Source organism: Aaosphaeria arxii, assembly GCF_010015735.1.
Source record: "Aaosphaeria arxii CBS 175.79 unplaced genomic scaffold BU24scaffold_1, whole genome shotgun sequence".
Taxonomy (NCBI): Eukaryota; Fungi; Ascomycota; class Dothideomycetes; order Pleosporales; genus Aaosphaeria; species Aaosphaeria arxii.
Window position 1 is genome coordinate 3,253,094 of NW_022983474.1, and position 14,159 is coordinate 3,267,252.

The window sequence follows — 14,159 nt, forward strand, 5'->3', positions numbered from 1 at the left end:
CGAGGTCGCACGCCGCTGTGGTGGTATTCGGAACGACTGCCCACCACTGCAGTTACTGGGAAACAGCGCGGAGAAGACAAGGAAGAGCGAGGAAAAGCTTTCATGGGGGTGATCAAGGGTCGGAACCAAGTCGGAGCCAAGGGGGAAGGGCTCGGGAGCAACTCGGAGCGTTGACGGGTGTGGAGAAAGACGTACAATCTCCACTCGTCGGTTGATCGCACCGACATGAAAACCATTTCCCGGCTCTCTACAAGTGGAGTCGCAACGAGGACGATGATTGTCGTTGTGGCAAGGCCGATCTGATGCGACATACTTAGGAGGCGTTGGCACCTCCCATTGCCGAGGGTTATCAGTCCTCAATTTTGTCCTTCATTTCTTGTCATCATGTCGCCACATGCGGAGCCTCTCCGTCACCAGCGTGTCTGGTGGAAGGAAGCAGTTTTCTATCAAGTCTATCCCGCATCTTTCAAAGACAGTAATGGAGATGGCTGGGGTGACATCCCTGGCCTGCTCGAGCGAATTCCGTACATTGCATCGCTAGGCGTTGATGTTGTATGGCTGTCTCCTATGTTTGAATCTCCCCAGATCGATATGGGATACGATATTTCAAATTATGAAGCGGTCGATCCATCGTACGGCACGGTGGAAGATGTTGAAAAACTTATAAAAGCGTGCCACGACCACGACTTGAAGTTAATCCTTGATTTGGTTGTAAATCATACTTCAGACCAGCATGCCTGGTTCAAGGAGAGCAGAAGTTCAAAGGACAACCCGAAACGAGACTGGTACTTCTGGAAGCCGCCTAGATATGATGAAAATGGCAACCGTCTCCCACCTACGAACTACCGTAGCTATTTCGCTGGCGGCACTTGTATGTGAAGTCGTTAATGCAACTGGTTTTCCGCAACTGACCAAATTCGATAGGGACATGGGATGAGCATACTCAGGAGTATTATCTTCACCTATACGATAAGTCACAGCCGGATCTGAATTGGGAGAATGAGGAATGCCGCAAGGCCATCTACGACTCAGCAATGCGTTTCTGGCTCGACAAAGGGATCGATGGTTTCCGTGTTGATACAGTCAACAAGTACTCGAAGCACATCGACTTCCCTCAGGCTCCAATCACCGATCCCAGCACATTCATTCAGCCAGCCGCACAATTCTGGTGCAACGGGCCCAGAATACACGAGTTCATCAAAGAGATGAACAGCGAAGTCCTCTCCAAATACAGGACGTATGATGGACAAGAATTAGTCACGGTTGGCGAACTTTCTTTGACTCCAGATCCCGAGGGCGTCCTACCATATGTGAGCGCCGAAGCCAAAGAACTAAGTATGGTGTTTCAATTCGATATTACGCATGTTGGACAAGGAAGCGGATTCCTTGACAAATACGACTTTGCGGAATGGAAGTTGCCGGAGATGAAGCGAATCGTTGAGAAGTGGCAAACTTTCATTGACGGCACCGATGGCTGGACTACGGTATTCAATGAGAACCACGATAATGGAAGAAGTATCTGTAGATTTGCGGATGAATCCCCGCAATGGAGGGAAAAGAGTGCAAAGATGTTGGCCATGTGGTTGACAACTGTTACCGGCACACTATTTCTATACCAGGGTCAAGAAATCGGTATGATCAATGCACCAAAGGAATGGAGCATCGACGAGTACAAGGATGTAGAATCCAAGAATTTCTGGGCAGAGGCCGTGAAGATGACGGAAGATGGCACCGATCCCACGCGTGAGGAACGCATCAAGTACGGTCTGCAACTGATGGCAAGAGATCACGCAAGGCTGCCTTTCCAGTGGGATTCCAGCAAAAATTCTGGATTTTCGGATGGTGAACCGTGGATGCGTACGCACGACCTTTACAAGGACATTAATGCCGAGGCTCAGGAGAAAGAGGCAGACAGCGTGCTCTCGTTTTACAAGAGGTTACTGCGGTTGCGCAAAGAGCACAAGGACGTCTTTGTGTATGGGAATTTTGAACTGCTCGACGCTGACAACGAGAACACCTTTGTTTTCAGAAAACAATACCAACACAAGACCGCTCTGGTAGCTCTGAACTTCACATCAACGGCGCAAAATGCACCATCACACGAGGACATGAACCTCCTGATGAGTTCATACTCGAAGACATCACCCGAAACTTTGCAACCTTACGAGGGTAAAATTTACATAAATTACTGAGGGTATAATACAATCACCTCAATCTAAATAGAATTGGCATGCTGTTATACAAATCATCGAATTCCTTTCCCACCCAGCCGCCTGTCTTCCCCTCTCTGCCCACAACACCTAGCCCGCCAGCGAGCCATAAGCCAGCAAGTAGCGCCGACAAGGCATTAATGCTGTACCACCGCCGCTTCTTCACTAATTGCCTTGGAGCATTCGTATAAGTGACCTGGTCTGGTGTGAGGCCAAGCCATCGTGCCCAGCCCCAAGTGAAATGCCATGCGCTCACGCTAATCAGCGCTGTGAATCCGGCGAAAGAGACAATGGGATGCAACGCAAAGCCGTGACTGACATAGGAAAGGCTGATCATGGAGTTGTCGCCATGCATATAAAGAGGAAGAAACCTTGTCGTCCACCAGTGGAATCCGGCTAAGGGAACGAGGGCGTAGCCCAAAATGCTTATCCCGCTAAATGAAGGCCACGGTATTAATTTCCTGTCTTGATGTGTCTCAGCGCCATATCGTTGCAATGCCTGGTGTCTCCGATAAAAGCGTAGAGCAACACCCGATGCTACGTGTGCTACGAGAGGGATGCCCACAAGAAGAGGCTCCGTCAGAAATGATTGATAGTAGGGGCGCGTTAGGAGAAGGTAGCGGTTGCTCTCAGATACGGATTTGGTGAAGAGCGGTATTATGGACGTGTTCGCAATGTGGAAGGCGGAAAAGACCGTGAACGCATAAGAGGAATATTTCTGAACTCGATTTACTGCAAATAAAAATACCAATTAGTACGTTTGCGACAGTAAGGGCGGTAGTAAAGAAGCCATCGCTCACAATAGTATGCTGGACCATGATTTCCCAGACCCAACGTCGAGGTTCTCGATGCCTGTGGGGGGAAATATTCATTTTTGAACTCGGCTGGAGTCTCTTCTACTGGGGAAGGCTCGACCTCCGTCAAGGATATTAGTTCTTCTCCCCTATCAGGTGTCTCTGGAGGCGTGTTGGGCATATTGGCGATTGCTCAAGGTTGCTGGTCGCAACAATGCTGACTTTTTGGCCGTCGCAGAATTGCGATGACGTTGATTTGCTGACAATGCCAAGGCCTTCCGGGTTGCTATAAAGATACTTAGCGCGCTTGTTCCGAGCAACGAGGGCGGATTTCCGAAGCTTTTCTTAAGCTTGCAGACTTGCATCAAAACAACAACCACTTCGACCCCATCTACTCCACCAAGTTCCGCCCTTTTAGTTATCGACGACTGTCCCCTTAACTCTGGAAACTTCTTTTCATTCAACTTCTGTGCCCCCATTCGCGACTGGTGCTTCACCGAGGTTATTCCAATTATGCCTCCACCAGTACCCGTAAATGCCAACCACTGTTATGAATCATCTCTCTTCTTCCATAGCTGACATGGCCTTTTAATCCATTTAGAGAAAAAACGTCGCCCCCTCAAACGCTGTGCGCCAATTCTGGTGTGAGATCTGCAAGAAGGGCTATCCTCGACAGCCTGATTACGAGAACCACCTGCGCTCCTATGATCACAACCACCGCCAACGACTTGCCGATATGAAAAAGTTGACGGCACTCAACGACAGCGATTCTAAGAAGCGTGGTCCGGAGGATCTGCGGTCTGTACCACTTGACGGTCCTGGAAAGCAACCTGGTCTCGGACCGCGATTCACAAAGGTTGCCAGTGATGCTGGCTCGTCTCGCTTTAAGAAGGTTGGGACGAGTGCTAAAACTGGCGTCGCGGAGGAAACGGCAACCGATGTTCACGATCAAGGGACTGGCCAAGCCAAGCGTCCAGAGGAATCTCTCAGCGTGCGGGAGAGTGTGGAGAAACAACCTGATGAAAATGTGAACCAAGAAAGTGATGGCGAAGTCATACCCTGGATTCCTTATGACTTTCGACAACACACCGGTTGTGACCGAGAAGACTGTATAGCTCGTCTGGCCGTAGCTAGTGGCAACTTGGACAGTGACGAGGAGTGGTTTGTATAGTTTGCTGCAAGAGGGATTGCCCATCCCTTCTGGCAAATCGAGCCTTAAACCATGTGGCATAATTGATCGGCGTTGGAAATCAAAGAAATATATATACCCCAGGAGCGTTTCAGCAGACCTATTAGTTCAAATAAAATATGTTCGGAGGGGACTCAGTACTTTATATCAACGTCAACGCGACGACCTCATTACCGATATCATTATAGACACCATAACTTCCAAGAGGGTGTGGCTATCGTCGACCTAAGTCTACATCAAGTACTTTCCTCATGTTATCCACCCGTCCGTCTGTTGTGTCCTTGAAGTCAAAGAATGGCGCTATGCCAACATCAACCACTCCCTCGAACAATCCCTCAACTAGGCCCTTGAGTTCCTGTCCGGTCTGCCTAAAATCCGGGAATGCATTGACCTCTAAAAGATAAGTTTGTAGAGATGCGTCGGATTCAATGCCGATCATGAAGTCGAGGCCGAATATTTCAAAGCTGTTGGGGAGAGGTTGGAAATGTATGCTCATCGAGCGAGCAGCAGCCTCAAAAATTTCTCCTGTGAGTTTGCAGACCTGCTCGAAAACCTTGTCCTTCCATGGAGTCGTCGATTCGACCTTTACATCATTTGGTAAATGATCTGACAATGACCAGAAAGCGGCGACAGACCCGTCGCGTTCGGAGCTATCTTGCAAGCAGGTATTTGTCAAGTGCGCTCGCAAGCTTTCATCGTCATTGGGGGATTCCCAAGGTGCCGTGTAGGGTCGAGCTGCGAAGAGCGCGAGCATCGGTTTATAAACGTAGACTTTCAGTGCACCCACAGCAACCACATACGTTCGTATATGAAACTTTCGAACACTTCCATCTTCCGGTTGGTTCGTAGGAGATAGCAGCAGTGGAGGATGGATGTACGGCTGAGCGATGAAATGTCGAAGTTGCGAAGTAATAATCCCGTTTCCAGTCGCCTCTCCCTCATCCCTTCCGTCCTGGTCACTCCTCGCATCTGCATCGTCCTCCTCCTCGTCATCCGACTCTGGATCCCACTCCTCAAATATTTCAGTAAGCTCTTCCTCGGACGAAAACAACCTGATCCCTTGCCCTCTCTCGCTCATCCCAGGCTTCAAAATCCACCACTCTCGCTCAGATGATTCCTTCCCCTCGCCCCTCTCCCAACTCTCCCTCAATTCGAAGGCTTCTACCAAGGCATCGTCAAGAAACGCTGCATAATCGACTTCAAACTCTACACTCGGCTTGACGCCCTTGGCTAAAGCCGAATTGGGATGCTTCGTGATCCAGTTAGCCACCGTGGTTGATAGGTAGTGCTTGCGAATAAGAGCTTTCCGGATCACGTATGCGTTGGCTAGTGAAGTTGTTGGATGTTCTAGAAGATGCGAGAAGTCTAGAGATTCATATTGGAGGAATTGCAGGGCTCTTGACGTTGAAGCTGGAAGCGATTCAAGTGACGATATTAATTCAAAGGACTCTGACGTCTGGCGGTTCTCCAGGGCCTTCAATATGAGGGGTTGTACATATGGATCCTCGTAGTTTATCAAGGCGTATATTTTGCTATCATTGCCTGCGTCTTGGGAGGCCATGGTGTTTATTCGGGGACTGAGTAGAGGGGTGGAAATCGGCGTTCTTAGATGTCCACGATATCTCTCCTTGGTTCAGGGTTTGTGTACTTCACTTGAGCGTTCAAGGAAATGCTAGTACCAGTCATTAGACTTCGAGAATCATCAATTCGTAAAGAAATCGTAAAGCTACAATGAAAAGGTCTTTTGGATTGGAAGTACAAGTAAAAGTGAACTTCGCTTATGCCTTTCCGAGTTTTCACTAGCCAATCACAGCATTGGAGTGCATAACGCCTAGCTTACATGCTACCCAAAACGCAAGTAGGGGGATATAATACTCGTAAGAAGAAAAGGTTGTCAAACAATATCCAAATCATCGTCGTCATCGTCCATAGCAGCCAGAAGTCCAACATCCATTGTGCCCAAACTGTCTCGGCCAGGCTCCCGGATGCCTTTCTCAGGAAGAAGAAGACGAGCACGTTTTTTCGCGGGACTGGATTCTCGGGTGCTTCGAAGGGACTGATCGGATTCCTTTTCAGGGGGCAATAATATCCCTCGCTTGAAAGCGCCTCCCCATCCAACCGGTCCATTGGAAGCAGTAGACTTTGTAGATACGATGCGCTTGCGCTTAACAGGCGCTAAAGAGACATCGTCCGCCTTGCGGTTCAGCAGACCGAAAGGATCGCCCGAAGAAGCTGCTGTGTCTTTCGCGGCAGTCGAAGGTTCGTTCCAGTGGATATCCCCTCGTGCCGGCAAGTTAGGTGTGTCGGCGCCTTTGATCTTCATGTAATCACTACCTGCTCCTCTGCCAATCTGACCAAGTCTCTTCGCAAGTTCACGCTCCTTTTCCTTCTCAGCGAGTTGCCTCCGATGTTTCTCTGCACGGCTGGCCCCGCGCTCAAATCCTGTATCTTCATCATCCAGCAGTCTTGCTGCTGCACCGGTGCTGGGGGCAATGTATACTGTTTCGTGGATAGTCCGATCATGATATCTTCCTTCCCTCTTCAACTCGTCACTCTTTAGACCACCACCCCTTCCACCTCCTCCGAACATCCCAAATTTCCCGCCACCTCCCCCGCCTGGTCCTTTGCCGAACCCCGTCATTGTGTTGACCTCCATACGTCCTCGTTTGCTCTTTTCAACGTGCAGCTCGATGTGGTATTCGCAATATTCTGTCTTCCTTCCATCGATCCATTGTCCACACATGTTACCATCTTTCCGTTGTGCATGACAATAGTCCAGATCACGAGCTGTGCCAATCTCGATGATAGTGTCGTCAGAGCTAGCAAGCTTGAGTGAAAATTTGCCAGTATCACGCTGACGAGGAGGCATGATGTCCGGGTTCAGCACCGCGACCAGCGTGCCGGTGGGTAGCTTCCAGAATTGAGAGAAGCCTGTGTCGAACAGGAATAGATCGAGTTCCCACTTTAGATCCGTGAGCCGAATCACCATGAATTTGCCGCTCTGATTGACGTTGTTGTCTTGATTGCCGACTGACTGCTGGTCTCGGCCATTTTTTGGCGTTAGAGGAGAGGACTTTGAGGCAATGACTCCAATCACAACGTAATCGGTTTCCATATCTGGTGGTTCGTATTCTGGTGCTTTGACAGTTTTGAGTAACTGTGGAATGGTGAAGATCGCTTTATCATCTAAAGCGCGCGCTAAGGTATTGTGTGGCATCGTTCGGTTCTTGAGGTGGAGTCCAGAAAAGGATTCAAAGCTACTGGCTTCAGTAGAATTATCGCGCTCCGAGATTTCAGCATATTTGGATGCTGTTTTGGATGTTTGGAGTGGCCGTACTGTCGCAGGTTGGGGGGTTGAAGCCCGTGACGGAGTACGAGAGTCTAGCTGACTTCCTGGCCGCGAGGACAGCGTAGAAGAGGATCGCGGTGTTCCCGATGTATTCCTAAAATCGGTAAAAGTTTTTCGCTGGGTATGCTCTTCCTTTCTTGCAGAGGGGGGAGGATCTTGGGCGCTTCTTGTAGTTGACAGCGAAGAGCTTGTTCGAGAAGATGATGCATCGCGTTGTAGATCTTTCAAGCCAAAGCCGGTACTCCTACTTTTCTCAATTCTCGATTGCTTTTCCTCTTTCTCTTTCACATTGTTTCTGCTCTCCGCAAGTCGCTCGCTGAAGGACTTGATCCGTGGTGTTTCCACGGATCTTGATGCGCCGGTCCTGGAAAGAGAATGGGTGGTGCTAGCTCCTCTGTCTCTTACAGATTGACTAGGCGCCCGCTTCAAACTGACATCTTGTGCGCGGAGGCCTTTATCAATACCTAACAAAACTCTTGCTGGGCTCTTCTGCTCCGCGGGCTCTCTGGCCTTCCGTATGGGTGAGACAGGAACCTGAACTTCGGAATTTTGGCGAGGAAGCTCGACCTTGCGTGCTGCCGTCGTCGAACCTGGCCGCGAAGCACTCCGGGCTTGATCAGATTCACCATCTACCGCCTGCCGCGCCTTTTGGAGCTTCTTGAGCTTCAATCGAGTCTCGATGGCCCGAAGTTGCAACTCTAATTCTTCTTCATCTTCGTCTTCGTCTTCATTTGAATTATCCGTTGACTTTATTGGTCGGCGCTTGGCAGGGGAAGGCGAAACCGAGTCGCGGCCCCGTCGTTGCTCATATTTTCGTCGTCCAGAGGGTGAACTGAGAAGGGCTTCATGCGGAGACTTGGGAGGCCAACTTTGCGGTTGTTTCTTCGCTGTTATTATGTTAGAATCAAAGACCACAGCGAGAGGATAACTATAGGTTAAACTAATGCAATGAGGCAAGCTGAGCGTTTGCAAGGTTTAAGTCGTACCTCCGGATTTGGGGCTTTCCCTCACAATCATTGCTGCGGCGAGGGTGACAATGTTGCAGTTCGACCTCGATATCCCGCAGCCGCTTTGGCGCCCATATCCCGCTCTGGATCGAGAAATACCAATCAGCCGCTTCGTGAAATAATATTATGTGGCGGTTCGAGCTGTTTACGCGTGAGGGTGTGTGGTAGTTGATTCCGGGGGGCTCAAGTGGTTGTCGTAGTCGCAAAGCCGTACTCGTAGAATTAAGGTTGCAGTTCACCAATCTGAAACGAGCAAGGATGACGCGCTTTCGGACCCCCGACGCGTTCCAATTTACGGGTAATTCTCGCGCAACATTGCGCTCTTCGATCCATCATTGTTCACTTTTGGCCAAAGATTTGCTACAATAACGGAAAAATAATCAATCAATAAGTCCTATCAATTCTCAAATCGTCTTGCAGTCGATCTACAGTATTCAGAAACCATAATGGCCAGGACAACTCGCTCAAAGCGAGCAGTCAAGGACTCATCCCCCGAGCCTGCACCTGCGAAGAACATCAGAAAGCTCTCTGCCAGCGTCGACAATCCCCATAAATTGTTCGTCCTACCCAGGCACGCGACAAAAGACTCCCGTATCATTACCCTAGAAAATCCAGCGACCGCGGAACCGTCACGATACTTCTTCTGCCCAGAGAAAGGCTTCTACGAATTCACATGCATCGCTGCACCGAAGAAGGCACCACGGAGTTGGCTGATAATATCTGAGAAGAGCACAGAAACCGAATCGCAAGAGCATGGAACAGCAATAGATGAGGCAGAACTAGGGAGTGGATATGTCACAAAGGAGGCCAATTTGTTCCTGGCAACGCCCATCGACGCACTCTTCTTGATCCTCCCCGCGCTCGCGCCCAAGTCGAGGAAAGATGAGAAAGCACTATTCTTGTCCCTTGACGACCACCTTGATGCGTTATCTGCAACATCACGGCACCTCAAAGCTCTACTGTCACAATTCCCGTGTCTGCGAACCATGCTGGAGAAACGCTTCTCGGCATGCTGCGACACTGTAGATGCAGGCGATGAACTCATGTATCGCCTGTCCAACCAAAAGCTTTATAACCTCCTCGTCGAGAAAGCTGAGCGAATGAGCAAGAACGGATTCCCAGCCTCAATGGAAGAGCGCTTCATGAAGCCGGCATTGGACGTTCCAATTATGAACATCAAGCGCGAAGAAAGCACACTCAGTAGCACAGCGTCAGTCTCCGAACAAACTTCAACATCCGACTCCCAGACCTCGTCAGCCTCAGATACAAGCACACCAACATCTCAATCCACAATCGCAACATCCATCAGCACCGCCACCACTTCGGACGATGCAACTCACACGCAGCCCTTAACAACTCCCGCCGAAATCCCCTCCCTTCTACGCCTCCGCTCCTCAATAACTTACCTCACCGCCGCCTACATCCCACCCCTCCTCCAGAATTCCATAACCCAACTCCTACAGACCAGCACATCGCCCTCCTTTGCAGACCTCGACGCCCACCTCGCCAACATTGCGAAGCTGCGGTCCGAGGCAGCGGCTCTACGCTCGATGTCGGATAACATCAGTAGGAAAAGGGGACTTGATGACGATGAGGAAAAGGTGGCGGAGAGGGAGGAGAAGAAGAGGAAGAAAGAAGAGGAGGAGAAGAGGAAAAAGACAGAGAGTAGGGGGATCAAGCAGCTGAAGAAGGTGGATACAAGTGGGATGATGAAACTGAGTAGTTTCTTTACGAAGGCGCCGAAGAAGTGAAGTGAGGGACCTTTCACTTAAGGACTCGTTGATATGCTATGACGTAAACAGTGTTGTAATGGCTGGAAAAGAATGAGCATCTTGTATTGCCAGATGCGAAGAGAAACCGAACGCATTTGTATTCAGAGGTGGTTCACGGAGATATGGTCACTAGAAGAGCATGTTATCGGATATACCTAATTGCATTTCTTTATCGAAGATGATATGAACCGCCAGCGCGTCCATGCCAGAGATACTTCTTTGGCACTTAGTTGAAAAATAAAAGCAATAGCAGTTTGAGGAAAGTACCACAGTACAGTGCAATCCCCAGACTTTGTTGTGAAAGTAAGAATCGGCCAACCCGCTCGAGCAGAGCCGCAGTAGCAGATCCAGACAACTACCATTATTAGTGTACGCGCCCCGGTACCAAGAGTTGCAAACGGTCCAGCTCAATACTAAACACCCTAGGAACAAATAAGCTAATCATGTCAAGGCGGAATCGACATGAGTCCGCTTTGACTGGTCTTGAAATGACGCTCGACTGTTGACTTGCGATACTATGGGTCATCGAGCCGTAAGTCAGGAAAAGAAATTCTAATGAGTAAGGTGGGTATCCGCCGAGTCCAGCTATTGCGAGGTGCAACACCCAAACTCCATTATTGTTCCACTGCCCCAGTATTACAAGTACGGTATTCGACCATCGAGAATATGATGTATCGATCATGCAATCATCAGGTGTGGTGCTCATGACATTTTATAAGGTCCGGTCCCCAATTGCCCAGCGCGCCAGTAAAGCAGAGAATTTGGTCAGGATGAAAAACAGACTGGATTCGGCTGCGGAGAATGCAACCTTTGAACAGTTGGCGCCATTAGGCTGAAGACTGTTCACTCCTCGTGCGCTTCTCGGGTCCGCCAGACAGTGGATCGCCGGCACGCTTCTTGCCAGCACGCGAAGAGTTGGAGCTTCTATCGCTGGTAGAAGATTTGACCCGACTCCAAGAATCGAAAGAAATTTCTTGTAGTACGTTAGCGATATCCAAATCTCTAGGAATATTGACTTTACCTCTTTTGGGTCTGGCAATTGGTGGAGGCGTAATCTCCTGCTGCTTCACGGGAGATTCGTGTCGGACTCTACGCTTTGATGGGGTAGCGATTGGAACTTCAATGTCGGTTACTGCCTCTTCGTCTACGTCGTCGGGGCCCATCTGGCGCTGTCGCTGCTGCTTAATCTCTTCTTGGAATAACAAGCGTGGCTTGATAGCTGATCGAGTAAGAGGGCGTCGAGCCTCGTGGCCTGCTGGATTACGAAGATCATCTCCAGAAAACTCCGGTTCATCTGAGGTGTGCCCTGCGGGAACATCGTCGAACTTGCGATAGACCCTCTTTCCGCGGCTATATTCTCGTAAGCTTTTCATTGGAGAGATGTGAATGTTTGATTTACTTACAATAGGTAGATCATCCCCTCGTCACGGTTGACGGCTTCCTGCATTCTGTCCGTTGCGGTGCCGGCCTTTCGGGCCTTTGGTGCGCTATGTGCCTTACTCCTGGGTTGCCTCCTGCGGCTAGGAGTCACAAATGGGTTGTCTTCATCTTCATCGGCTGTAGGAATGCGCTCCTTTGAATCTGTGTAGATTTCGATCTTCTGCTCCTCGGTATGATCTTCAAAGCTATCCAGAGTGAGGAAGTCCCTCTTAGACTTGCGGTTCTTGTGCGGGGTGGGCATGGCTTCTTCGATATTGGCTGGTCGAGAGGGAAACAAAACTCGCGCGGTCGGCTGAAGTGATTCCTCGGATTGCAAAGGACGCTTCCTTGGGGTCTTGGCTGGAGTTGGGAGCATTGCGCGCGAATCGATCGCCGAAAGAAACCTTCTACCAGGGGTGGGAGCTACCAGGTCGCATTCAGGTTCATCGATGTTGTCGTGGAAGTGGGCACGACGCGTTGTGCGAGGTGAGTGGAGTTGACGCGGAGAGTTGGGTGAGGATGGAGGTGATAGACCCTGGAAGATTGTGTTGGGTCTGGCGTTGTTCTTCCTCGTAGTCGTTGGCGTCACTGCGCGTGTAGCTCGAGATGGTCGTGAGCGAGTAGGTGAAGGTGGTTGTTGAGTCTGGTCACGTTGGGCGGCGACTCTGCTGGACCGGCGAGGTGAGAATGGCTCGTAAGTGTCGTGTTTGGCGCCATGAAGGGGTGCCGGAGGAGTGTGAAGGCGACGGGATGGCGAGGGAGTCCGCTCCATGTTGGGCAATGCTTTCTTTCTCTTCAACAAGATACCTGTATCCAAGTGGGAAGAGAAGGCAGAGAGAAGGTACCGTGTTGAATATGGGGAGTTGCGGAACCAAAACAAAGTGGGAACAGGCGCTAGATGGAACGGATATGTGGGTTTGTTTTAATTGTTCCTTTTGCACAATTGCGACACAAATGAATAGTACGGAGTGGTGGTAGAGTCTGGAGCTGTGTTGCGGTGGAGCGATAGAAAAGAGGGTGGAGTGGGTCGAGAGGGTGAGGGTGATGGGTGTGATAGGTGATGTCTGTTGAAGCTTGAGGAGGAGGAGGAGGTTGGTAAGTTGGTAGTCACTGGCACTCACGGGTAGACAGAGACACACAGACACACGCAGGCTGGGCTGGCATGACTGGCTGGCAATTTCCCAGCCATCCCAAATCGCCTTGGCAATCTGTGTGTACAACAACAAAAGTGGAGGCACGGGCCAACACAACCCCTGCCTCACCACCTTACCTAACACCCCGCTAGATACCTTTACTCTGCATTGTTACTCCATATACACATAACAAACATTTCGTCGAATAATGAAAGAGACGGCGCCAAAAATACAATTAACCTAATCCTTCGCGTCAATTGATAACTACGAATAAACGAACGCACGCACGAACGAACGAAGGAATGAATGAATGACAGCACACAATGGAACCTCCCAACATGGACGACCTCAACCTTTCCGATTCCGACTCCGACCACATATTCGACACTCCCGCGGCCAGAAAGAATAAATCGGGTTCTAGAGGCGACGTCGGGGGAGCCGCACAGTCGCGAGGCAAAGAATCGCATTACACAAGCGAGGAAGCACGAGAAGCAGCATTGCGGAGAGAGCTCGAGACTGTGCGAAACGTGAACAGGGTCATAGACGAAGTAGTTGGAAGTTTACAAAAGGCGAAAGACAACATGGATGTGCGTGGATATTCTTGTTCTGCAAGATAATCAAAGGTCAACGCCCATTGCACAATGCTAACAATTCGCAGACAGTGTCCCGGACAGTCAACAATGCATCAACACTTCTCCAAACGTGGACTCGGATTCTGGCCCAGACCGAGCATAACCAACGCCTCATTTTGAACCCGCAATGGCAGGGCGCAACCCAAGATCTCGTCGACATCGAAAATGAGGAAATACAACGACAACAGGCTGCAGAACGCCGAGCAGCAGAGGGGCAGGCACGACGGGATGCGGCAGCCAGGCGCGCAGAGGATGAACGGAAGAAAGCCGAGTCTGCTGCGAGAGGAGGGACCCGTGGCCGGGGCCGGGGCATTGTGCGGACACGAGGAACAGCGTCTTCTTCAACTTCTTCAAACTACGTCGGAGTTGGCGGCCAGTCGGGTCGTGGACTTGCGCGCAGCAGTTCTACGAGTAATCGTGCAAGCAGTGGCATCGGACGAGGTCTGCGTGGGCGTGGAAGAGGCTTGAGTTGAGTTGATATACCCAGTGCATGAAGCGCTTTCCCTATACATACTTTCAGCTTAAATGGCATATCTATATAGTATTCCCGGGGCTTGCAATCTACAAAGTTTATCCCTGGATGATTTGAGTAATAATGTCACTTGCGAATAGGCATATATTTCAAATGTCGCGTCTGACGCTGTGCGAAACTTA

General features: G+C 50.1%; 8 protein-coding genes across 8 annotated transcripts; 4 read left to right on the forward strand and 4 right to left on the reverse strand.

The window, feature by feature from the left end:
• The first annotated feature begins 279 nt into the window (after positions 1 to 279).
• Positions 280 to 2,199, forward strand: BU24DRAFT_22081 (glycoside hydrolase family 13 protein). The gene is made up of 2 exons (XM_033522048.1): positions 280 to 871; positions 925 to 2,199. The coding sequence occupies exons 1-2, from the start codon at positions 385 to 387 to the stop codon at positions 2,190 to 2,192; spliced, it is 1,755 nt and encodes a 584-aa protein (XP_033389859.1). The 5' UTR covers positions 280 to 384; the 3' UTR covers positions 2,193 to 2,199.
• On the reverse strand, positions 2,164 to 3,249 carry BU24DRAFT_417162 (uncharacterized protein; the record flags this gene model as incomplete). The annotated part of the gene is made up of 2 exons (XM_033526647.1): positions 3,011 to 3,249; positions 2,164 to 2,942 (listed from the first exon to the last, which is right to left on the reverse strand). Coding segments are annotated over exons 1-2 (907 nt in total), but the record flags the coding sequence as incomplete, so codon positions are not given.
• A 156-nt stretch (positions 3,250 to 3,405) lies between these two features.
• BU24DRAFT_417163 (uncharacterized protein) lies at positions 3,406 to 4,414 on the forward strand. Its single transcript, XM_033526648.1, has one exon. The coding sequence runs from the start codon at positions 3,741 to 3,743 to the stop codon at positions 4,173 to 4,175; it is 435 nt and encodes a 144-aa protein (XP_033389861.1). The 5' UTR covers positions 3,406 to 3,740; the 3' UTR covers positions 4,176 to 4,414.
• Positions 4,322 to 5,928, reverse strand: BU24DRAFT_22107 (tubulin-tyrosine ligase). Its single transcript, XM_033522052.1, has one exon. It carries the CDS (start codon positions 5,752 to 5,754, stop codon positions 4,408 to 4,410), a length of 1,347 nt encoding a protein of 448 aa, XP_033389862.1. The 5' UTR covers positions 5,755 to 5,928; the 3' UTR covers positions 4,322 to 4,407.
• BU24DRAFT_446522 (uncharacterized protein) lies at positions 5,916 to 8,749 on the reverse strand. The gene is made up of 2 exons (XM_033530774.1): positions 8,529 to 8,749; positions 5,916 to 8,429 (listed from the first exon to the last, which is right to left on the reverse strand). The coding sequence occupies exons 1-2, from the start codon at positions 8,557 to 8,559 to the stop codon at positions 6,088 to 6,090; spliced, it is 2,373 nt and encodes a 790-aa protein (XP_033389863.1). The 5' UTR covers positions 8,560 to 8,749; the 3' UTR covers positions 5,916 to 6,087.
• A 120-nt stretch (positions 8,750 to 8,869) lies between these two features.
• Positions 8,870 to 10,492, forward strand: BU24DRAFT_22136 (uncharacterized protein). Its single transcript, XM_033522062.1, has one exon. The coding sequence runs from the start codon at positions 8,996 to 8,998 to the stop codon at positions 10,298 to 10,300; it is 1,305 nt and encodes a 434-aa protein (XP_033389864.1). The 5' UTR covers positions 8,870 to 8,995; the 3' UTR covers positions 10,301 to 10,492.
• A 656-nt stretch (positions 10,493 to 11,148) lies between these two features.
• BU24DRAFT_457505 (uncharacterized protein) lies at positions 11,149 to 12,512 on the reverse strand (the record flags this gene model as incomplete). The annotated part of the gene is made up of 3 exons (XM_033531546.1): positions 11,149 to 11,294; positions 11,343 to 11,671; positions 11,725 to 12,512. The coding sequence occupies 3 exons, from the start codon at positions 12,510 to 12,512 to the stop codon at positions 11,149 to 11,151; spliced, it is 1,263 nt and encodes a 420-aa protein (XP_033389865.1).
• A 506-nt stretch (positions 12,513 to 13,018) lies between these two features.
• BU24DRAFT_417166 (uncharacterized protein) lies at positions 13,019 to 14,118 on the forward strand. Its single transcript, XM_033526649.1, has 2 exons — positions 13,019 to 13,460; positions 13,532 to 14,118. The coding sequence occupies exons 1-2, from the start codon at positions 13,197 to 13,199 to the stop codon at positions 13,976 to 13,978; spliced, it is 711 nt and encodes a 236-aa protein (XP_033389866.1). The 5' UTR covers positions 13,019 to 13,196; the 3' UTR covers positions 13,979 to 14,118.
• Positions 14,119 to 14,159: the final 41 nt, after the last annotated feature.